Source organism: Corvus moneduloides, chromosome 1 (assembly GCF_009650955.1).
Source record: "Corvus moneduloides isolate bCorMon1 chromosome 1, bCorMon1.pri, whole genome shotgun sequence".
NCBI lineage: Eukaryota > Metazoa > Chordata > Aves > Passeriformes > Corvidae > Corvus > Corvus moneduloides.
The window spans coordinates 112,895,835-112,919,243 of record NC_045476.1 but is presented as its reverse complement, the minus strand read 5'-3'; the positions used below and the strand labels follow the sequence as shown (position 1 = coordinate 112,919,243).

Here is a 23,409-nt window from a genome sequence, read left to right as displayed (position 1 = left end):
GGTAGGACAGGGAGGGAGGGAGGGAGGGGCGTGGCGCGCGCGCGTGCGCGGCCCCGGGAGCACGTACCGCATCCCGGAGCCTCCCGCCGGGAATGGGGCGCGGGGATCCGCTGCGGAGCCCTGTCGGGAGCAGCTGTTTATAGCCGCGGTCTGAACTGGGGCTCAGGATTAGCACCTCGTGACAGCGGGGCGGAAAAGACGCGCTGCCTTCGCGGTGTTTGCCGCTTCGTACGTCTGTCACTGCGTCCTTCTTCTGAAAGTTACCAGCCTACCCACAGGAGGAGGGAAAATGCTTTTTTTCATGTATATGTAAATATCTGTATGCATACATATATATGTTATATCTGTATTACGCCGTAGTCTTTCTATATCTATATACTATAGTCTCAAGATGCGCCAGAGGAGGTTTCAGATGGACATTTGAGGGATTTTTTCACAGAAAGGGTGATTAGGCATTGGAATGGGCTGCCCAGGAAGGTGGTGGAGTCACCATCCCTGGAGGTGTTTAAGGAAAAGACTGGACAGTGGCAGTCGCTGCCATTCGTGGTCTAGTTGACACGATGATATTTGGTTGTAGGTTGTACTCGATGATCTCAGAGGTCTTTCCCAACATAATTCAGTTATTCTGTTTTATATATATATTTATATATATATGTGTGTATGTGTGTGTATATATATGTATATGTGTATATATATGTGTATATATATGTATGTGTATATATATATATAGTAATGAAAGTGTAGAATTGCAAAATCAGAACATGTCCAGCAGGTCGTGTATGCACTTCAGGACAGCAATTTCATTTGCCCATGGCTTTTATGATTCACATGACTGCTTGCTGAAGTTGGTTTGGTGATGTGTTATTCTTTACCTGAGTCACACTATTGCCCAGAGGCCCCAGATGATACTGTGACATAATATGTACTAAACCAGGGTAATAGTCTCACTTCAAACAACTTGCAGCTAAAATAGGGAAAAGAAAAAGAGAAGTAGCATAATTGGAAATACAATTTGGGTTTCACAACTGTGAATTGTGTGTTATCACTACCCATGTTGCCTCTTTATTTTATTGTACTTCTATTTGTCTACCAACTACTTTTTCATCCACCAATCTGTTGACAAAAGTTTTGTTAAAAGCTGGCTTTGTCCCACTTGGTGTTAGAGGCATTTTAGGTTTTCACATAGGTTTCCTGTAGTTGTCACATAATGAGAAATCAGGCTGGTCAGCAGAGCATTCAGGGCAACTGACAAAAAGACATCCTAGCATGCAAAGTAATATATAGACAAAATTTATTGTGGTAGTCTATGTTTCGCTTGAAAGATGCTTGACAATCTCTTTTTACCAGTCCTACAAAGAGATAAAATCTGTTTATTCATCTGTACCTCCTGGAACAAGCTGCCTAAAAGATTATAACCAGTGAGTTTGCTTATTTGCAGATAATATATTTAAATCCCTTTGAGCATGGAACTAAACAAATCTACCCCTGCATAAAATGCAGACTGGGTTTTTGAGGAAAGTGATCCATGGAAGGAGTCACAAACACTGAATTACATGGATAGAATGACTATATTATGCGTATGTAAAGAGGAAGGTCAGATTTCACGCCTGCCCATTTTGATGATGTTACCATCATGTCAGGAATTCTGAGTCAATCTTGGAACACTTTCCAGGACTCAGGATACATGGAAGCATCAAAGAGTAATAGAGCAATTTGCCACCCTTCAGCGCAACCATTTTCCAGTTGCAGCAGTTTTCTGAAGAGGGCTCCTGTTTGAGTATAACATTTCAATAATAATTACCTAGCCACATTAGCATAACATCTGTTGCAAACACACAGTCTGCAGATCATGTCCCTTCTTTGCTGAGTTCCTTATTTGGCATCTTAGTCTCTCAGTTTGTGAGGGACACCACTTTCAGCAATTGCTCTAACAAGAGTATTTTCATTTGTGTTTCTGTGATCTTATCTTTGCTGGTTGTAACAAGAAGTTATTTTTTTGGTTGAGGGGGTTCTCCTTTTCAACACCAGACAGCCCTGTTCACAGGGAGATAAGAGGTAGGGGCTAAATCTATCATATGTCCTCAAATATTGACATTAAGCTAAATCCTATTATAAAAATAAGCCAGAAAAATCTTTACTTGAAAAGGAGTTTTCTGTTTCAAACCTGGAACAGGTGCTTCTGAGGAAAGAGCCTGTATTTGAAAACGCCATGTCTTCCCTTTAGGTAACATTTACCATTCCAAAATTATCACCTCCAGACAATCAAGGCTACAGAAGTAGACATCTCTGAGTATTCTCCTTTTGTATTCTTTACTCTTTTGCACTTACACATAGGAGATTACAATCAAGCTGTAAAATGGCTTCCATTTTCCACAGCTATATCTATCAAGTGGGATTGTTTCTGTTTTGAGTGTGTGGAGTGGTGTAGATAGGAGCTCTCTACACTGATGCACCATTTGTGGTCCTTGTTGAACCACAACTCACCCACCAGTGGTTAATCCAGGGCCTCCAGGGCACAGGTAACCTGCTACCTCATTTACGTACATTTTGCCTTTTCACCACAAATGTCACTATTGCTTCCCCCACCAGGGGAGGAGAGGTGTGATGAGAGCAGCTGCTTACTGGTGTGCTTATTTTGGTGGAGAGGAAGCAATTTGAAAGTGTGTTACCCACTGCCATATGTAAATCAGTGGCTCTGGCTCTTCAACTGCGGATCGTGTCTGGCAGCAGCAGTGTGTGAGAGAAGTAGCCTGCTTAGGGCTACCTGGACACAAGGCAAAAAAAAGCTGACATTAGTGATGAGGTATTGTTCTGTCATTTTGCCTGTTTGTATGCATACAGCACTCAGAAAGAAACCACTCTCTGGAGCAGTCATTTATTCCATACCCACCATCACCCCTGCTCATACTACAGCAGACAGGATATCCTTTTTGGTTTTTTCTACTTTAGTGTTGTTTAGACTCTTATGTCTTACCCTGTAAACCTGTGAGACTCCTTATCTCTGCCTCTTAGTTGTGACCAACACATGTTCCTCAGAAGCATTTTCCATAACTTCTCTGAGATCAGAATGACATTATGACAGGATGTTATGATTTAGTTAAGTTTAGTTTATCTTTTTATTTCCATTTAAGAGTCAAAAAAAAAAAAAAAAAAAAAAAAAAAAAAAAGAGGGAAGTTAATAGCAAGGGTTCAGGGCAGTAAGGAGCTGTACCCTGGTCCACCAAAATTTTTAAGCGCACCAATAGTCCCAAAAGTTGATGGGCTTGTGTGTAGAGTTAACATATTTGGTTAAGCCAGCACTTACTTAACTCAGATCAAGTCTCATGTGAGCAGTATTTCTCCATTCTTTGTCAATCAGTAGCAGGTGTTTCCCAAACCATTTTCTGATAATAGATATGATAGGATTTCAGGCCTCTTGTTAAGAAGTCCCTTATCCTTGCCAAAATCACAGCCTAATTAAGCAGGAGGTTTTATTCTGGTCCTGTTAGTGCAAGTGATGAAATGGTAAATGGAAATAACTGTGTCAAATTGGATGGTAGAAGATGCAAGATTGGGAAAGAAGGAAGGAATGGTATTTCATTTGAAAATTTACAGAAGGAGATTGCAGGAAAGAACTCTCGCATAATGAAATGGGAAGTGAGACTAGGGCAAAAGCTGGCAGAAGATTGCACCCAAATCTGGGGCCTTCCTTCCTCTCCATCAGCCCCTCACTGTCTCTCTCATAGTACCTTCATCTCTAGAAGCCCTTGTGAAATGGAGCAGGTTTTTCTAACATTTTTTTTCTTTGCAGCTTGTGTTGCTCTTTTCCATGGACAACATTTTGCTTCAGTTCTTAAAACCTAGTGTCCTTTTAGCAAGACAAAAACAAACAAACAAACAAAAAAAAACGGTGGGGGAAGACTTGTTGCAGGTGTCTGTCTGATCTGTGTAAGTGCAGATTAAATGGAATCTCATTTGTGCATTCACCTTATAGTTGCTGTTCAAGGACAAAGAGCAGAAGTGCACTCTGTGCTAGTTTAAGGATGATCTCAGTTTGCAGCTAGCTGCTTCAAAGATTACGGCTTAATGTATTACCAAATTATGTCTGTCAGTCTCAGAGCACAGACAGATCTTCCTCAATAATTGGCTAACAAATCCAGAAGAATTCAAGGACAGCTGGATTCCCAGTGCCTTTAATACAGTGGAAGCCAAAGCCTATTTTTCTCATCCCTTTTCATCTTCAAAAATCATCCTTTCTGGTTTTAGAAGGTGATTAGATAATATAGCTTATTGCAACACTTTCCCTTACTGTTAAATACAGTTATTATAACACGAGAACATGAATTTCTAGAAGAGTTATAAATTTGAATATAAAGAGTAATATGTGCTGAAATGGAACATGTAGGTGAGAAATAAGAAAATAAAGAGAATTGGTGCTTCAGATAAACATTGTGTCCAGTGCCTGAATTTAAATGTAGTCAAATGATTCTGTGTGTTTGATAGGAGATCCTGTTGCTACAGAAGTAATTTGCATTCTATCATTATGTAATGCACAGAGACTGAAACAGTTTTTCATACTTATAATGGAGAATAGAATATAAATAATACATTTAAAATGCAAGAAAGAAATTATTCCACTGTGGTAATCATAAGCTTTAGTATACTCAACAATTCTGTTAATATTAACTTTGGACATTTTGTTATACATTTGTGAACCACTACAGCTTAAATAATCAAAATAAGAACAGAGGGGTAATCTTTGATATGTTTATCACATTATTGTGCATACTACACTATACTTCTGGATAGCAAATACAGTCCTGTAGAACAATACTGATGTGCCTCCATTTCCAGCTTTATGAGGAACCATCCAAACATAACAAAAAAAATCCCCAAACTCTAATGCATTTTAGTTTAAAATTTTAAAGCTATTTCCAGTAGGTTTTAATTGAAATATCAGGAAAATAGTGATTTTTCTTGCAGCGAAAAGCTCAGACCTGATTCTGCTACAATGACACAAAAGAGAGATCTGCTATTGGCTTCACAGTGAGAAAAATGGGCTTTGTAATCTGAGACTTGGGACATTTTTAGAACGTTCTTCTGAGATCTAGCTTGATTTCTATTAAAACTAATGAAAAGACCCCTGTGGCATTTTGCAGGAATTGGATCAGCCTCTCAGTGGTACAGTCCGTTCTATATATAACTTACTCGCTGCCGTTGGTGTTTGTGGCAGACAGGCTCCCAACGCGAAGGAGCTCTGAGGGGTGATGGATCTTTGCAGATGTAAGGCAGCTTGAAATAATTGCCATAGCAAGGGGGAGTTGTGGGAAACAACCTGCAGCTTTGCACTGCTTTTGGAGGTCCACACTCTGTAACTCTGGCAGAGTGATAGAATTGCACATCTCTAGGTATTTCTCATTTTCTGTAGTAGTTGCATGAGAAACGACATGCACTGGGGTGTCCTACCATGGAAGTGCTCCTTACTGCATTTCTCTGTGGCACCTACGCTTACATCCTTCACTGCTGGCCTGTAATATGTAAGTTTAGAAAAAGATGTGATGCAGAACTGAGTCAAGCTCAATGTCAAACAGTACCTAAGTGTAGTTGGATGATTTTAGTTGTAGTTCAGTCTGCATTTAAGTTTCTCCCAACACCATTTTGTGTAGAACTCAGTATTTTGATTTCTATAATTTTTTCTCTGTTGCATCCTACGTCCTTCTGTCACTCACTATGGACCATCCAAGTTGTTTAAATCCTTTACATTGTTTACAGAAACATTATTACTCTACTTGCCTACATGTAAGTGTTCTATCCAGTATTTCATCCAGCAGGAAAATTTCTGTTGATTTTAAAAAGAGTTGAATAGAATCCTGTTGGAACTCTACTGGAATGAAATTAATTTCTTCTCATCAGGGATATCAGTGTCTTGACTTCTACACATTCATATGCTATTGAGACTTTTTGCTTTCTCATGCTAGCAGTTCTATAAGGATGGATTGGAAACTCGTATTTGTTGTGTTTTCAGTATTTCCACATTCGTCATAGATCCAACACCTAGAAATACCAGCGGAATTCAGTAACCTTTCATCAATAATCTATCTGGAAAAAGACAATACAATATGATTGAGCCTTCTTAGAGTTGAAATCAATAAGAATATTTTCCTAGTAATTAAAATATCTTATTTTAATTTCTTATGTCTTGTAACTTCTGGTCACTTTAAAGTTGAACTCAGCTTGCACAGCAACAAAATAAATTCTGACCTTTATTTTAATTGGTTTTTTTTTTCAGCTTGAACTCTGCTTCTTCCATGGTATCTAAGCATTTGCAAATGAGTCATATTTTCCTGTATCCTCGGTACATAAACATGTGAGTGAACACAGTAATAAACGTGAATGAGCACAGCAATGATTTAATGCAGAGATTCTTGGCTTGCATTTATTCCTTGCTTACATGACCATGAAGCTACAGTCTCTTATAAGAAACCAGTGGATATGATGCTAGTGAGTGGAAGAAGGGATAGTCTTGGACTGAGCCGCTGAGGAAGAAGAGCGGTGGGTTTATCAGAAATCTGAGTACTGTAGCAAAAATTGGGGAGGAAAATGAGCATGTGAGGCAGCTGATACTTCATGGGTTAATGCTATATACACAGTAACTCATGAAGGCTTTAAGGGAATTAATGAAGTGGAGAGGACTGAAAAGAAGTCAAGTGGCTCTTGGTGATAAAAAATGGCCGGATGTCATCCTGGTTCACCTGATGAAACAGGTTTGCATGAAAGAAACTTGGATCAAAAGAAAACCACTTATGCTCCCCCTGCATCCATAGGAGATGGTTCTGTTTCTGGAGATCTTCCACTGTGGCCAAACTGGTCATGGTGAAAAGTAGAGCCTACATGTCGTGAAGAGGGCTGTATATATAATTTCCTTGAAAAAGTAAGGCAGCATCTGCCTCAAGCTGTGATGGCCTAGAAATACTGATTAACACATCCATGTAACTGATACCAACATTCCTTTACACTGCAGTAAATATGTCAGTTCTGGACAAGATTTGCTCTAATGAACTCTGCTTATAATGGACTTATTTTAGTAATTAAATTCACATTGACAGTATATGCATCATTATTCAGATACTTAGAAATTCCTGCAGTGCAATTATCTGGTACTGAGACATAAGTGCCCATCTACTATGCATTTAAATTTAAAGTTAGGAAGTATTACAAATGTTACAGAAAAACCGCCACTAATAAACTTTTGTGTTAAAATATTATCATTAATATATTGCTCATGAAATCTCAGGTTGAATTTATTATTCTGTTTGTTACAGGATCACGTTCTTCATTGAAGTTCAGTGGGGTTTACCCAAGGCTGCTTTTTCTGGTGGTTTCTTTCCCTGCCTATCCAAGCCTTCTGTGGGTTGAGGAACCTTTTCTGCTACTCCTGCCTTTCCATCAGTCTTCTTTGCTGCTTGCTGGTTGCTTTTTGTATCCTTTTCCTTTTCCACAGGAGGCATTTCATTTGGATCAGGTGTCTCTTCTGTAGCAATAATTTCTTCTACGTGTGGCTTAATAAAATCTGACTTAGGAGAAGTAATAAAATTTCTGAGTAATCTTAAGTAACAATATTTACTGTGCTCAGCAACATTTCTTTCACATTAGTTATGACCTTATCATGTTCTTTTCCTCTTTCCCTACCCATATAAAGAGATTCAGTATCACATATAACATTACTACTTCTTATGGAACCAAAACCAAGCCCAAGTCTTTATGGCCTCTAATTAAAATGATTAAGATGTAGATACTGGAAAACATTTACAGGTACAGAAATAATTGTTTCCACTTAAGTCACCTAATTTACAGGATTGCTCAGAAAAGTCTACCATACCAGAAAGGCAAGAGATGAAGGAAATGCTGTAAAATATTTGTTCTTGCCTTAGGAGCAAAAAGGTGGGGGGGGGGGGGGAAGTATAAAATGTTCTGTCAGAAATGATATAACATGTATGCAAAGAAAAAGTACTTAGGCAAAAATATGTAAAACATGTTCTGATATTGTTGGAATTAAAGACTAATTTGGAGTTAAAATGCTCTATATGAGAGAGTTGTAATTGGGAAGAGTAAATCAGTGTCGAAGCAGTAATTATAGTAAGAGTCCAAAAGAACAGTAAAATAATATACAAGTAATATACAAGAAAGCTGAGTCACCAGAGAGCTTTTAATTTTCTACCCTTTCTCTAAATGAGACAAAAAATGGTCGCTTATAATTCCAACTTTACCATTCCATGTGGACATAAAACTAAGAGAGAATAATTGATGAATCTCAAGTAGTGGCTAAACAGTCAGGGTTTTCTAAAACCCCTAGGCATTTAGGGTCCCTGAATCAGCAAGGCCTTATTTTTGGTGAAATATCAAACATCTAGCTGCTGCAATGAGTCTCACTTTGGAAAACAACACCATCTGTGTATGTACACATGCTTACAAAGTCTTCCCTCTGCATTCAGAAATTTAAAAGGATTTATTATGACTTAAAAAGCTTTCATCAGCCAGGTTAGTCAAGGTGACAACTTGCAGTGGAAGTAGAAAAGGTGGTTTAAAAATATTGATTTAAGTCTCTCTCACTTAGGCCTAACCTCGTAATTCATACTTTGCATCTGTTGTTGATTGAAAGTGTGCTTACTATAAACTTGATTGATTGGGACCTATGAAATCTTGATTGGCACAGACAATTAACTCCATAACAATTTAACAATTTTTTCATTGGAATAGAAGACTGTAACAGTGAAAGCACTCACCTTTCTTTTCCCCTTCCTTCTGTTTGCTTGCTGTCATTGCTTTTTTCTTTTTAGATACAGTTTTATTATTTTGATTGTGTCCTTGGACTGTATCAGTCTGCCCTGACACAGGCATCACAATCACCTGAAGCAAAGCAAGAACAAAACGTGCACAAGCAAGGCATGTGGATGCATCACAAAGTCAGGCTGAAATCACCATAACTGAATCCCTGGAAGCAACACCTTTTGAAGCAGCTATTACTCTAACTTTCAGGGACACATACATCTGCCAAAGCAAAAAAAAAAGTAGTATTCAGCCTGGGAGGTGACCCACGTGTATTCCCTGGCAGTTCTGCCAAAAGGAGGGAGGCAGGAGGACAGATTTTTCAAAATAAAGTGGTAGAAATAAACTGTTGCCAAAATGCAATCATTATTAAAAATAATACTAAGTAATAAACATCAGTTATTGCAAAGAGCGAGTCATATTCTTGTTTGCACTCTGGAGGATGGAAGAGCTGTGACACTGTTATTTGTAAGTTATATGTCGTGGGACAAATATGGAGTGACCTGCATATCATCCTTGAATTGGCTTCATGTCCTACTAAGAAAAATTATAAAATAATTTTGCATTAGTTCTTTGAACTGGGGAAGCTTGCTGTATCTCAAATTTCAGATCTTCTCATGATTATATTTTGAAATTCAAAAATTAGGCCTTGTTACTTTGTTTTACTCAGCTGCTGTGATAATAATCTGAACTTTTTTTTGTAACAGATATTGATTCATTAAAGGACATAATTACAGACTTAGGCCTTAAAAATGCAATAATGTCATCAATTTTGATACTTGAGTGTTAAGTATTTTAGGAGATAACACTGTGTGAGCACATATGCTGTTCATGTGAAACACCAAAACCACATTGGTTTTGCATAATTTCATGTTAAAAATCCCTGTGATGTGAAATCTCTTCGGGAAGAAAGAGAAATTTATACCAGATAAACGTAACATGTTCCTTGAAACTAGTGGTACTATTAGTGCAGGCATATGCAGTAAAGTTAGGCACATGCTAACATGTTTTGGTAGTTCATAAAACGGATCTAAATATGGATTATTTTTATAAGACTAAGATAATAATCATTAGCCCTTTCTAGAAACTGATTTTAAAAAAAGAAATTGCTAAAATCGGCATTTTCACCATTGGTAACTGTGTTGAATCTATTTTTACCTGAACCATTAAGAATTCCCTCATGCTTCCACTTCTCCTTTAACATCAGCTGGCAATAAACCTCATATGGCAAGGGTTTAAGTGAGTGTTAACTGTACAACACTTAGTAGTGGCATCCTCACAGAAATGCCAGTACTGCACCAAAGTGAGTGCCTGGGACTGCAGCACTCTTTCTGCAGTCACAGTAGCTAGAAAAAACAAGAAAGAGTATGTGAAAGGTGCACACAGATCATGCTTGGACTGAAAATATATGTGTTAGTTCTTCAGATTTTGATGTGAAGAATTGTGGTGTTGTGAGACTAGTAATGAAAACATTTATTGACATGGAACATTGCTCTCCTAAGTAGCAATTGGGCTGATAACTGCTTCTGATCCTATCCTATACGTATAGCATCACATGTATATATCATACATATGTCCAGCATGTCCTGTTGCTTTTCCTCAGCTGATATAATCAGTGGCATTGTAAAATGGCAGACATGGAGTTTTTAATCTATGTAAAGTGCATTCAAAGATCTGGACAAATGTTTCTTTGTTACATTTTTGTGTAACCAAAAAAAACCCACTTTTTTTTCTGTGTTACAGTGAAGATTCTTTTTGTAGCTTTAAAAGATCTTGATAAAATATGTTATTTCTGAATCTCCAGTGTTAAGTTTGGATGAAATTTACTGACTTTTCTATCTAACAAAATATTTACATATCACCCTTAAATCACAATTCATGCCTTTGGTGCGTTGAAAAACATAAGACTACTTCTGTGACAGAATTTGCATAAATACCTTGTTGAGTTGAGAGGAGAAGTAGTGAAGGTCTGGACAGAGAGGTGTGAGGAGATGCCATTGTGTTTTTGTTGCAAACAGCAAAGTGAAGATTAACAGGGATCTAAAGGGAAGCTGGAGGTAATTACAGTGGTGAAAGCATGAAGACACTAAGACACTGTGCACTACTGGAGCTGTGACTAATAAAACAAGACACAGTGAAACAAGCTTGTGATGGAAGGAAAGAAGTGAATTCAGTTTATTTGTGAACATAGAGCAGAGTTCATACACTTTTACAGACACACACAATTATTAGTGTCCTGGCCTCCTAAGCCTTATTTTCATTTGTGTTACAGTACTGTTACCCTGTTTGGGCAGATTAAACAATATTTAGGGATGTAAATGACACCCATATTAAGGCCTCACTAAATTAACACAGCAATAAAAAGGGGCCTTAACACAGACAAAAACCAGCAATAATTTCTCTGTGATCTAACACATTCCATCTATGCTACTTTACCAAAGCTGGAACAAATCCTAACTGCTGCTCAAAAACGCCCCGATCATTTTTGACCTTTCCATCTACCTCATTAGTTGCTTCTAATGAAACAATTTTTGACCCTTTCCTTCCATATGCTCCAGGAAGAGGGTGAAATGGTGTGTTTACAGACAGCAAGCACTTGGCCTTGCTTAAGATGCTACAGTTAGTTTCTGTGAAATTAGCAGTAAGAAAACATTTAGGAAAGGCCCTGTTTACCCTGGCGTAAATAAGTATATTAGAAGAAAACGTGAAGTAAATGGAAAAATCCAAGGCTGCCTGCTAAAGCAGAAAGCCATTTACACACATGGATTATTGTCAGCCTAACATCCAAAATGTCCTCTGTAGTTCTGTCTTCTAGTCTTAAATTTACGCTTTCATTTTATCTTACTGCTTTTTCTCTTGCTCAGACTCTCTCTTCCTCAGGTATGTACACACTTACAGTGACGTCGCTGGTCTCTGTACCGTACTTGTTCTTCACCACAATGCTGTATTTCCCAGAGTCTTGTGTGGACACAGCAGAAATGGAAAAGCTGACATTTTTTCCAGATTCAAACTTCAGGATGCAATTGGCATCGGATACAAATGATTTTTCATTCTTCAGCCATGAGACCTCTGGGGTGGGATCTCCCCAGACAGTGCAAGAAAGATTAAGTGCCTGTAGAAAAAGTACAAAGGAATCATGAGTCAGTAAATATTTGCTGTGTTTTCTGATGCCTGACTCTCCAAATATTCCAGCTCCCCATTTAGCTTCCTGCTTTAATAAAAGGATGCATACCATCATGAGTAATCAATAATTTATGTCACTCTATCATAAAGGAAAAGAAGGAACTCGGTTAATTCAAAAATGCCATTAAAACCTTTCAATATTTTATGGACCTTCTTCTCTCATAATCACTAGTAGATGCATATTTCTTAATACAAAATTAGATACTATCTGCTTTTGTGTGTTAGACCTGAAATAAGATTTTAATGAACTGACAGATGGTTTTGTTCACATTAAACTCACTATATATATATATATATATATCCCATAAGTAAAGAAAGTGTGCCTGCTTTTTAAATAACTAGGAACAAAGTGGCCCTGGAATATTTTGTTTAATTTTGAATCCTTTTAAACTATGCCCTGACAGCTCTTCTAACAGACTTGAAGCATTTTACGCACTCCTATAAAACTATTTTTAACTGAAATCAATACAGGCTTTACTCATTCTTTGGTGTTCATGTAAGTATTTCCCTTTGATGTTAGTACTGTTCCTAAGGACTGAATTCAGTCTCATCAGACTGCAAGAAGTATCTTCACTCTTAGAGAATCATATTGATGGAGACGTCACTGGCAGCTTCTTCTACCTTCAGTGGGCTGGTGAATCTCTTGAGTACACTTTGTACAGGCCTTCTTTTTTTCTTTTCAGCTAAGAAATTAATTTTTGGGAGATACTTATACATAAAAATTATCCCCTCCTCCAGTCACTGTGCTATGGCAATCTTCTCAAAAGTGTTTGCAAAAGTGAGTATCATGTAGAGAGTCAAATGTGAAAAAAGTTCCCATGACAATTCAGTGGTACATAGGCCTTTCTCTGGAGATTTATTTGGGAAGAAATTTATTTATATGTAAGTACTGGATAGTACACTGGTCTAAATTTAAAATGCTATTCAAAGGGGAATCTAACTGGACTGGAAATTGAAGAACTTTTACTGCAAAGAAAATGGTCTTCAGTGGTTTATTAGGAATAGTGATAAATAAGTGATAAATAAGGAATAGACAAGCTTTCACTTGACAGGAATCAAGTATCTTTTCCATTTTGTTTAAAGACTCTTTCTAAAAATGTGACAAAAATAAGGGCAACTGAAAAGCACTCACATGGTTAGCCCTATAGGCTGTCAAGATAAATATCCACAGTGAGAAATCTGTTTAACTGGCTACCTTCCCTTCAACTCTCTGCTTCTTATCTGGTAGTGCGATAGTGGAAGATGGGACAGAAGAGAGATGCCTGGAAGGCTGTTGAAATGAGCAGATAGAAAAATTGATACCTCTATAAAAGTGAAACGTGTTGATATCTGTGAGAACAAAATAAAAAATAAATCCCACATGCCCAACCTGAGGACCAAAATGAGAACAAAAGGGAAGGGGAAGTTTTTCCTCCATCAGGAACACATAATTCTTAGTAGTGAAGGAAGGGCAGATTCCAAGTACAAGGTGGTTATGACATGGTGGAAATAGCCTCTATCAGATTTCCTGCAGCCACCTACAGCTGGTGAACATGTGGGGCTGTTGACTTCCTTCTCTCATAGCCCACCACTGGTGTCAATGTGGCTTTGATTGCCATATCAGTCCATCTTTTTGAAAAACAAGTGGAAAACAAGAGGTTTTACATTTCCCCCTCCTCCTTATCCCTCTGGATACAAGCATGCTCTCAGCCTTAGCCAGGCAATGCGTGTGGGCCCCTTCAGGTGCTTGGTATTTCTTTATTGTCTTCTGATTCTCTAGCAACCAAGAGATCAGCACCAAGTGGCCCCAGCTGCCACTCCACCACAGTGCTCATGAGCTGATGTCCATGTCCAAACAGCTCCATTAGTGGCATCATTCAAAGCTGGGGAGTTTGAAGTCGTATCACACTCCATAATTCAAAGAGACTCCAGCAGCAGTGATGATTCTTTTCTTTTTCTAAAGCATTCCTTAAAATAGCTACATTTTCCTTAACCTTGTATCACTAGCTCCTGTTTGACATGAGTGATTCTCTTGATGTTCCCAACTCCTTCTATTTGTTTTCCAGCTACTAATGTGCAGAGATGTGTCTTATTATTCACTATGCAGATGGTAGTATCTTTGGTTTTCTAGAAGGTAATTCCATAGCCAAGGGGAAGTGGTTGCTCACTGTGACTGCACCTATCTGTTTTGGATTTCTGTCCTTTGGGCAAGAGATTGTCTTTGCTCATGTATGTATTTATTACTCACTGAAACCCTTGATTATAATACTGTGTTCAACTGGAAATCCTTATGGTAAAAAAATGTGTCCTGTGCTCCTGGGCCCAGGGCATTGGGGCATGGGCACTTGGGGCAACCAGCAGCTGGGAGTACAGACCCTTTGTGCCCCTCACTATCTCTTTGCCTTTTACTGCAGATTATCATGAGTAGGGTAGTACAGGTGGCAGAGATAAATGTGTCATTGTTTTTCGAGTATTGCCATTCCTCTTTTGTATTAGCACAGAGTCACAGTCGTGGATGGCTTGGTGAGTGGATTGAAGCAGCTCAGTCAAGGAAACCTGCTCCCTTCTTCCAGCCTATCTGTGAGGATCTACACCCCTGGCAGAAGGGTAGAATAGTGAGCTAGTGGGAAGAAGGATGTTATATGTTGCTTCTATGCCTGAAAGTGCCTGTCAGAATCCTAAGCCTCTTCACTCATTTACAGGCCTTCATTAAAAGATCCACTTAGGTTATGTTGGCCAGCTGGACGTGAAACTTGTGCTAGCATTCTCTGTCAGGTCAGATTCCTCCCTAATGTGAACTGACACTTAGCCTTTTCCAATTATACCACACTGCTGAGGAGCATTTATGTCTATCAGTGGAAGCCTCTTAGGCCATCTGGAACACTATTTGATTAATACTCGGTAAACACTGGTTCATTCGTTCTCACCCATACCCTTCAGCTCACACGTGAAAAATGAATAAATAGCATCACAGTCACAATGTTAAGTTTAAATTTGAGATATGCATATGCTTGGAAGTTCAGTCTCGGGATACCAATCTGTTCATGTAAGTCTGTGGTTATGATGGCACCAGTATTCACAATCAAAGCTTGCAATTGTCAGACCTCTGCTACCTCATTTGCTGTTTTACAAAATCCTCAATGATTGTGCAATTTGCATGAGTTACAAAACAGAGAATTGCATTCCCCTCTGTCCAGCATATATGCAAACAATAGACAGCTGAGCCAACACCACCCAAACCAGCTCTGTTTTCCCCAGTAACTCTCTGTCCTACTCAAAATGATCCTCTACTGAATCAAGAAACGTAAGGTCAAGGATATTTGTCTTGAGTTCTGGGAGTATTTCAGTCATTTATTCAAACGTTACGAATGTCCTTGCTCTCAAGGACAACATGTGTCTGGGTAAGATTTTGCAACTCATTTTTTACAAACTCTTTTTATAAACACTACACATTTTGCTTCAGTGAACTCATACACAAGTTCATATCAACTCTCTTTTGGCTGAAAGCTTAAAACTGGTAATCATTTACACCCTGTTTACACCCTGCCAAAACATTCTGAGAATCAAGCCTCCAAGCACTGATTAGCTGAGAATCTGCTAATTCATTCTGTTCCTTGGTGTCTTCTATCTACAGTTACAATGCTCACAGGAGTGCTTCTTACTTTATAGCATTTCTCAAACTGCTAAATCTGTTAAAGAATTTTATTTTGTAATGTCAAGATACTTGATTTTCCCAGAACTGCTGCAGTCAACTATCTGTTGGCTATATCTCACATTGTTAAGCATTTCAGAACAAGACTTTAGATTCTTAACACTTCTGCTGAGCTTATAATCAAATTATTTTAACCCAGCTGACCTACTGCCAGATAAAGCCAGAAATACCAGGAAGCTGCCTTACTGTAGTTGTCACATTACAGGATTTCAGTGACATTCACATGCCCTATTTCACTGTTCACACACACTGTGAAGAGGAATTGCCTCGTGGCAGAGCAGCAGGAAGAGCAGGCACTTCTTGGTCTCAGTACTATTAAACAGCAAGTTGTAGAAGCAATGTGCTGGGAAAAGGCTGTGAAAATTGAGAACTGACTTTCTGGTCATCTGTTCCATGCTCAAGCATCGATGTCTCTCTGGGAGTGCCTTACCATAATCTTTCAGCTAAACTCTCCTAATATAACCCACTATAACACCAGTGACTTATTTTGACTTCCTTCTCCTTTACCCTGATGAAGTAGATGAATTTTTCTCCTATTGTCTGGATGAGAATTGAGTTACTGTAGTTTACTACTTTTTCACTATTTAAAAGCCAGCCTCTGCAGGTATGACTACCATGACACGTTGCAAGGAAGTTAACTGTAAAAGGCGTAGAAAGACTGGCTCTCATGTGAAAAAAAAAAAAAAAAGAATTACACTTCCCTGATGCCCTGTTACAAGAAAAAAATCTAACTGTGAAACCTGTGCATGAATTTTTAAAGAGCTGGTCATATAAGGAGTTTTAGTCCCGACTCACGTTGTCATCTCACTTTTATCTAATTCTTAAGAAGAGACACTGCCCTGAATATATAAACCCATCTGTGCAAGTCCATTGAATTATGTACAGAAGGCAGGGGATGAATAAATAATGTAGCAGATTTTAAATATGGCATCTTAAAAAAAAAACAAAAGAAAAGGTGAATGTTTTCCCATCACTGAAAGGCATTCAAGCTGTTGGGATGTTGTGTAAAGCTTCAGTTAATTTACTGTACCTTGCCCTCTTGGATGGTGACAACATCGGGCAAACCTCCAAGTACCCGTGCACGATCTGGAAACAAAAAAGAGTAATTTTCTTTAGTGTCTCAAAATCAACTGCGTGCCGGATTCAGATTCTCTTCTAGTTCTTTCCTTTTTTCTTATTTATGTACTTGTCTCTGATATCTGTGCTAGCAGAGAACTATCCAGCATTTTTAGCACACCATTTGGACTTAAAAAAAATGTTGAATTCACAGCAAAAAATGTGTTAATAGCTGGTGTCAATCACTTACAGAGAGGAATTAAAAGTACATGTGCTGTGTCCTGCAGATTTAGATATCAATTCAGTTTTAATTCTGAGTGCATGAAAAATATTTACGTTTTTGAGATCTGGTGCTCAATTTTTTTACTGCGATAAACGAAAAACATTGGGTGTCCAAAGGGAAATGAATGACACCTGGTAAAATTCTGGAAATTGGCTTTTGATCTAAAGACAGACTTCAGTCTCAGTGGCAACAGTGAAGTTCCACCACTTATATGTATCTATGTGTTAATGAGAATGATAGCTGCTTGATCTAGTTTTAAACGCAAGAGTCCCATAGAAATCTTAGACAAATACAAATAAGCCAATCACACGCAGGCTTTAGTGCACTTAATCTGGAATATGGATTTTGTTCGTTACATGTCTGGGTGGAGCCTGGCAGAGGAAGGAAATGACTGTACAGAATGTTCCCCTCTAATGTGTTCGGTAAAAGATGTGCTCTGGAGCACAGAAATAACAACCTTAGGAGACCAGGAAAGGGACTGTGTTATGTCAGTTAACATGCCAGCGCCTTACAGATAGTCCAGGGTCAGAAATTAAAGGTCAGGGCAGTCACTGACCCCTTTGCGCTGTCTCAGCTGGGACTCGTTCAGGTTACCGCTCATATCCAAGCCCTGCTCTACCTCTCCACACATTTTTCTCAAATAACTTTTCAAATGCCAGTTCTGCCCACATTTTTATACAGGTCTGAAAGTCATTTGCAGTGGAACAATTCATTTTTCCATGGGTTCTTTTGTAAATAGGGAGGATCATGAGTTTAATAATTCAAGTTGAAGTCTAATAACTTGCTCCTTAAGTAGTTAATACATATTTCTGTCTTAGTTGCTCTGTTGGAATTGACATACAGGCAAAAGTATGAGGAGATTCGAAGCAATTTAAAAGCTACTGTTGCTTTCTTACCCATTTCTGCAAGTAATGCAGAGTCATTTGACATTTTAGAGCATTCAAATCTAGCCAAATTATTTTCTCCATCTTTGAAAACAAAGAGATTTTTGTGCAGAGAACATGCATGAGAGATCCCAGAAATAAAGTTAATGTTTAGAGAAGACTAACTGGTATTGAGAACAGGAGCTTAGATGAGAAAAATCAACCCAACCTGTAAGAATAATATGATTAGCTGCAAAGTGCACTAATGTTAAATCAACAAAGGGTCACTTATTTCTCCTTGGTGTAAGGACAAACTCATTTTAGGATGAGTACATGCATATATACATGCATACATGCCCTCTCCCAGCACACAACCTTCCCGGAGAGGAAGAAAAGCTTCATAAACAGTTTATTGCAACCATTGTCAAAGAAGGCCCACTTACTTTTCTCTGCAATCGCAGCTTGTCTGGAGTTGAAAGAAACAAAGGGAAAGTCCAATTTCAGTTAAGGTTTACTTACAGTGATTGAAAAATATGTTATCTTTTTAACTGCCTTTAATCCATTAAGGAAAATCTCTCTCATTGCTTGGCAGTACTGCTTTTTCTTTGCTACCTGACTGTTACATAAGAGTTGCACCAAAGAAGTCACATGCAAAACTCCTACGGGCTTCTGTATGACTAGGACTTGTTTCATCTCCAGTTTCATCTATAGTTATCTCCAGCACAAAACAAACAAAAAATACTGTTATTATTTTATGGCTGCAATTATTGTATTTAGATGACATAATACTTACTTTAGTCTCTGGAATTCAGCAAAGGCTTCATCAAATGCTTTGTAAAGAGGAAAAAAGTAGGTTTAGAGATAAATCATCACGCAAGTTTAAATTTAAAATGAGTGAGTAGATTTAAAATGTAGATGTAATAAATTTAAGTTGTAAAATTTAAAATGGCTGCGTGCATGTGTATTGTACAAACTCTAAAATGCTGAATGGTTCAACTGATAAAGGCCATCTGGTATATGGCAGCTATAATATATACATATGAATGTATAAACAAACTTTTTTTCTTCTAGATGTCAAGCTTTAAGACAAAGAGAGAGCAAGAAAATAGTAGGCTGAAGTAATTTCACAAAATAGAGGAAGAAATGCACAATACATCACCTAAATGAGAGATTATGGCAGTGACCTCCGAAGCTTTTAGTATTATACATCCCTATCTAAAATTTTTTTGAGCATGCACAGCCAGTATATGTATATTTATTTATAGATTATGTACACGGACGAGTGAGGTTCTCCTGTATTCTTCCTGCTGCCCCAGCAAAGCACACTGGGTCACCTTGCACACCCCCACTTCTGAGACCACTGGTTTATGGAATACAAGAGATATGATTTTCCAAGCATTTTGCACATCCTCTTGAAGCACTACACTGATGGCTACAAGCAAACCAAACAACAAATTGCTGTCTCCTTTGTAAATTCAGGCTAAGCTGCCATCATGGGGGAGGCCAACCTCTCCTGCTTTGAAAGGGAAGAAGAAATGTCTTTTCCTAGAAAGTGGAGGTAGAGTACAGAAGGAGCAGCGTGGAGATGATTATAATGTTATCTCCCTTATACAGAGCTTGCAAAAAAAGAGTGAAGCTTTAGGAACGGGAAAGAGCAGTTTGGAAGGAGTTAATCTGTTCTCTAGGATCTGAAAGGTCTCTCAGAGTAAAAGCTTCCAATGGTCAATCCAAATTGTTCCCCTAACAGTCCTTCCTCATGCTGATGAAAGGTCTTGGCATCTCTGAAGAATAAGGAGTTTTATTACACCCATCAAAGAAATGTGGTAGGAAAGTATCAGAACAAACTTGTTCCTCACTTCCTCCTTCAAATATTCCTCGGAAGAGAGACACAGAGAAGGCATTCAGTGCTACAACTCATTTAAAACTGTCAATCAATGCCAGCAACACAAGGGGTTTTGTAAAATAGCTCAGAAACTGGGCTGGCATCTCAGTAGGCAGACAATAAGTGGGTATTTGGAATAGGAAAAAGCTGTTTGTATCTTATGACCTGAGAGCACATATTGGGGAAAACAAATGGCATGGATTGGGGAGAACAAATCAGAGAATCACAGAGTACGCTGAGTTGGAAGGAACCCACAAGGATCATTGAGTCCAACTCCCGATCCCACACAGCACCATCCCCAAGAGTTACATTGTGTGCCTGAGAGTATTGTCCAAAAATGCTTCTTAACTCTATCAGGCTTGGTGGACGCAGTCCCTACAAAAAATGCCAGACTGGTGGGTGCACACACCCAATGGGCGACAGGTTTGTATCAAGATCCTGCTGTGGATGCTCCTACACTACCCCAGCATACTGCCCACATGGTGATGATGGTAGCAGAGGGAATGGCCTACCTTGTCCAGAAAGATCCACTGTCTTTTTGTGTGTTGTGTTGCCATCAAAGAGTTCCATTATGTATCTGCCTTTGTCCTGTGGAGTCGGCTCATTGATCTGCAACCAGATCTGCTCCCCGGTGACACCAGTCCTCATTCGGTCTGTGAACTTAATCTGGGTATCACTGAAAAGTACAAAACAATGTTACCTTTTCATTTTACTGGAGTATAAAAAGGATTTGCTCACGTTGAGTCACTGAGCACATCTGGAGTTACTAAATGATTTCCAAGATGCTATGGTATGCCACCATATTGTGAAACCTTTGAAGTCAAATCCTTGCAAGAGTTGTGAGCCAGCTGGCAGAATCGGTGGGACAGCCTTTCCCTGTTCAAGGTCCGGCTATCCTCACAGCTTGCAGAAAAATTACGCATCTCAGTCTACGACCTGAGCCGTGGAAAAGCTGTACAAGTCTTAAAGTCAGATCTCTGATGGGTAGCCCAGGCATCTACAATTGTTGCTCTTCTCTTTTTAGCATAGGTTTATTTCTGCTTGGGCAAAAGAAAACCATACAGGGCTGTAGATACAGATCTACAAAAAAACCCCACTTTCGATACAAATGGTATTTGCCCAGTTGGAATGATTTCTGATGCTCTGCTATGTTTGGAATTTAAAACCACTTTGACATAAGTATATCTCCTTCCATAAAAAAAAATCCAAAAAACCAAACAAAACCCCCCCCCCCAAACCAAAAAAAACTGGAAAAATCAATTTCTTAGCTTCCTAGCTAAGCAGTTAATTTCCCTGGATGAGGCAAAAGATATTTGTCAAAAACCTACTCATTTCCGTGTTATCTTTAAACTGATAACTTTGAATGCACTGGAGGGAAAAAAACTATTTTTTTTCCAGATTAATTTGACATGCTTCAAGATGAAACAGGTTTCTAAAAATGAAATGGAGAAAAGAGAGATAGAAAGGGGGAAAAAACCCCCGGGATACTTCATATTCTCTTGCACTTATTTGAAATACTTAGGACTTTTGATGATACCAGGTCAAAATGGGTGGCAAGAAACAAGAACACCTCAAGCTGCTTTCTTTTCTCTGACAGAGTGCTGCTTAACATTACTGTCAATAATTACAGCAAGCCTGGTACAGCACGTCCTGGGTATTCTGTGCCTCATTTATATGAGTTTTATTGAAAGATCAGTAATTCAGATTCCATCATACGGACTAACTACTATCATGTCCACAGGAAGTGAAACAGCAGGGATAGAAATAATAGATTTGAGGTGATCTAAGTTGTTTACTTCTCTTCTCTTGTTTACTTCTCTGGATTTTCCAGTGCAAGCTGTTTGTGCTGGCTGAGAACTCAAAGCTGTCTCATGGATTTGGATGTGCAAGTCCAATTAATTTTATGGGGAGCTGGATATTCAAATTCTTTTTATAAATCTCAGTTCTGCTGTCTGTCTTGGTTAGGTTTGTAGTGCTTGCAGCAGGGGTTGTCTGGATTTTACTGCCCTGGGCACGCGCTGGAATTTGCTTTGCCTCCTAAAAATGAAGCCATGCATTAGGAGGATATGCCTGCTTGCCCCAGTTCCACTGAATTGTGGCTTCTAGACAAGCAGACCTCCAGGGTAGGTATCTCTGAACCCATGGTGCTGGCCTCTTTTGAAGCTTGATGGTCTCTTGGGTTATATTTGCATCACTCCTTAAAACTGAGTCAGGAAAAGATGCAGCTCCCACTGGGGAGGTAGGAAGTGCTCTGAAGCAGTACAATCCTGCTGGCATCCTGTGGCATGGGACTGTCTTTCATGAGAGAACCTACAGGAGGGCCTGGATCCACCACACCTGACTCTTGTACTGGATTCATGTGAATGTAATTGACTGAAACAAACCCATACGAGATAAGGACTCATGAGAGAGGAGAGGAAACCTGGGGTTCACCTCTCTCACATATCCGGGTTCTTTCTGAATCTATAAAAACAAAATTGCACTGGGTTTTGCAAAGCTCTTGTATACTTACTTGTGCAACCAGCCTACTCTCAAATCTTCCACATAATAAGTAACATAGGAGTACAGTCTGATACCCTCAGCTGTGCTCTGGATTTTCAGGTCTGTTGCAGATAAAGCTGAAAGAAGAGCACATGGTTTTATGCAGCCATACAGCCATTCATTGAGTGCCACAATGAGTCATTCATTTGAAAAAAGAATTAAGTGCTTACCAATCCTTCTGCATACTTCATTCATCAGATCTGCAAAAGCTGTAGAAATAAAATCCAGAGACTAAGGCTCTGTGTCTGCAGTTCAAGCACAGTCAATAGCAGGACAAGTACTGGCTCTGAAATATTCTCCCCAGAAGGTTTGAAAAACCAATCTCTGAAAAAGCTACCTTTTCAAGCATACTAGAAATCTGAGTAATGCAGAAATGTAGCCTGTTATTTCACAGTTTCCAGACTTTAAGTGCAGCCTTGATGAATACTGCTGCAGCTGAACAAAACTATATTTTATTTTTTTTTTTGTAAATGACTCTATTCAGCTGGAATGCTAACCTGTCTATATACATTCTAATGGATATGAGTGAAATGTTAAGAATATAGTAATCACAATAAGTGGAAAGGCCCCTAAGTAATTGGCAAAACATAATAAAAAACTTCTTAAATGAGATAGTTCTGTAATGTTTTTCTGTACTTGTAGCCTTATTGATGGGCCCCTGAGAAAATCTGTTATCATTTTTAGCATTAGTCACTCTATGCTCCCAAAATTATACAGAATCCAGATGCAATAAGCTGTATTCAAATGTTACTTGAACTGAATAATCTCAGTTTTTCTAATCATATGATCTTGTATGCATGAGGAACAAAGCCACAGGAAGGCAATGTGTGCAGATGCCTGTATTACCCTGAACCAACTTCAGTCAGGCTATCTGCTGGTGTGGCTGACCGCAGCCAGACTCTGACCTGTGTCCTTGAGCTTTAGCTCACTGGAATCCTTTCCTCTGTCGTCCTTCAGTATGACTTCATAAGTGCCAGCATCTTTCTTAGAAAACTGCAATATTGTAACAATAAAACCAGTTTTCAGAACAGGTACTGTAGAAAAATCTAGATTTTACTTCTGATCCCAGCTGATATCCTGTCCCTGTCCCCAGGGAGGTACCCGG

At 38.8% G+C, this 23,409-nt stretch overlaps 1 protein-coding gene and 1 long non-coding RNA gene across 5 annotated transcripts in view; one reads left to right on the top strand and one right to left on the bottom strand.

Moving 5' to 3' along the window:
- The first annotated feature begins 34 nt into the window (after nt 1-34).
- Nucleotides 35-9,513, top strand: LOC116450433. Its single transcript, XR_004242792.1, has 2 exons — nt 35-309; nt 7,302-9,513. It is a non-coding gene; the product is annotated as an uncharacterized LOC116450433 (long non-coding RNA).
- MYOM1 (myomesin 1) overlaps nt 4,157-23,409 on the bottom strand; it is an 81,208-nt gene continuing 61,955 nt past the window's right edge. For 3 of the 4 annotated variants that reach the window (XM_032122891.1, XM_032122900.1, XM_032122909.1), the window contains 10 exons: nt 23,210-23,297; nt 22,475-22,513; nt 22,276-22,381; nt 20,276-20,439; nt 18,675-18,711; nt 18,325-18,347; nt 16,710-16,765; nt 11,702-11,917; nt 8,763-8,886; nt 4,157-7,549 (listed from right to left, as the gene is read on the bottom strand). In XM_032122891.1, the coding sequence (XP_031978782.1) occupies nt 7,323-7,549; nt 8,763-8,886; nt 11,702-11,917; nt 16,710-16,765; nt 18,325-18,347; nt 18,675-18,711; nt 20,276-20,439; nt 22,276-22,381; nt 22,475-22,513; nt 23,210-23,297 (1,080 nt within the window). In that variant the 3' untranslated portion in view covers nt 4,157-7,322. Of the gene's footprint in view, nt 7,550-8,762; nt 8,887-10,950; nt 11,918-16,709; nt 16,766-18,324; nt 18,348-18,674; nt 18,712-20,275; nt 20,440-22,275; nt 22,382-22,474; nt 22,514-23,209; nt 23,298-23,409 lie in introns of those variants that run through there. The other variant, XM_032122918.1, reaches the window with a different exon arrangement.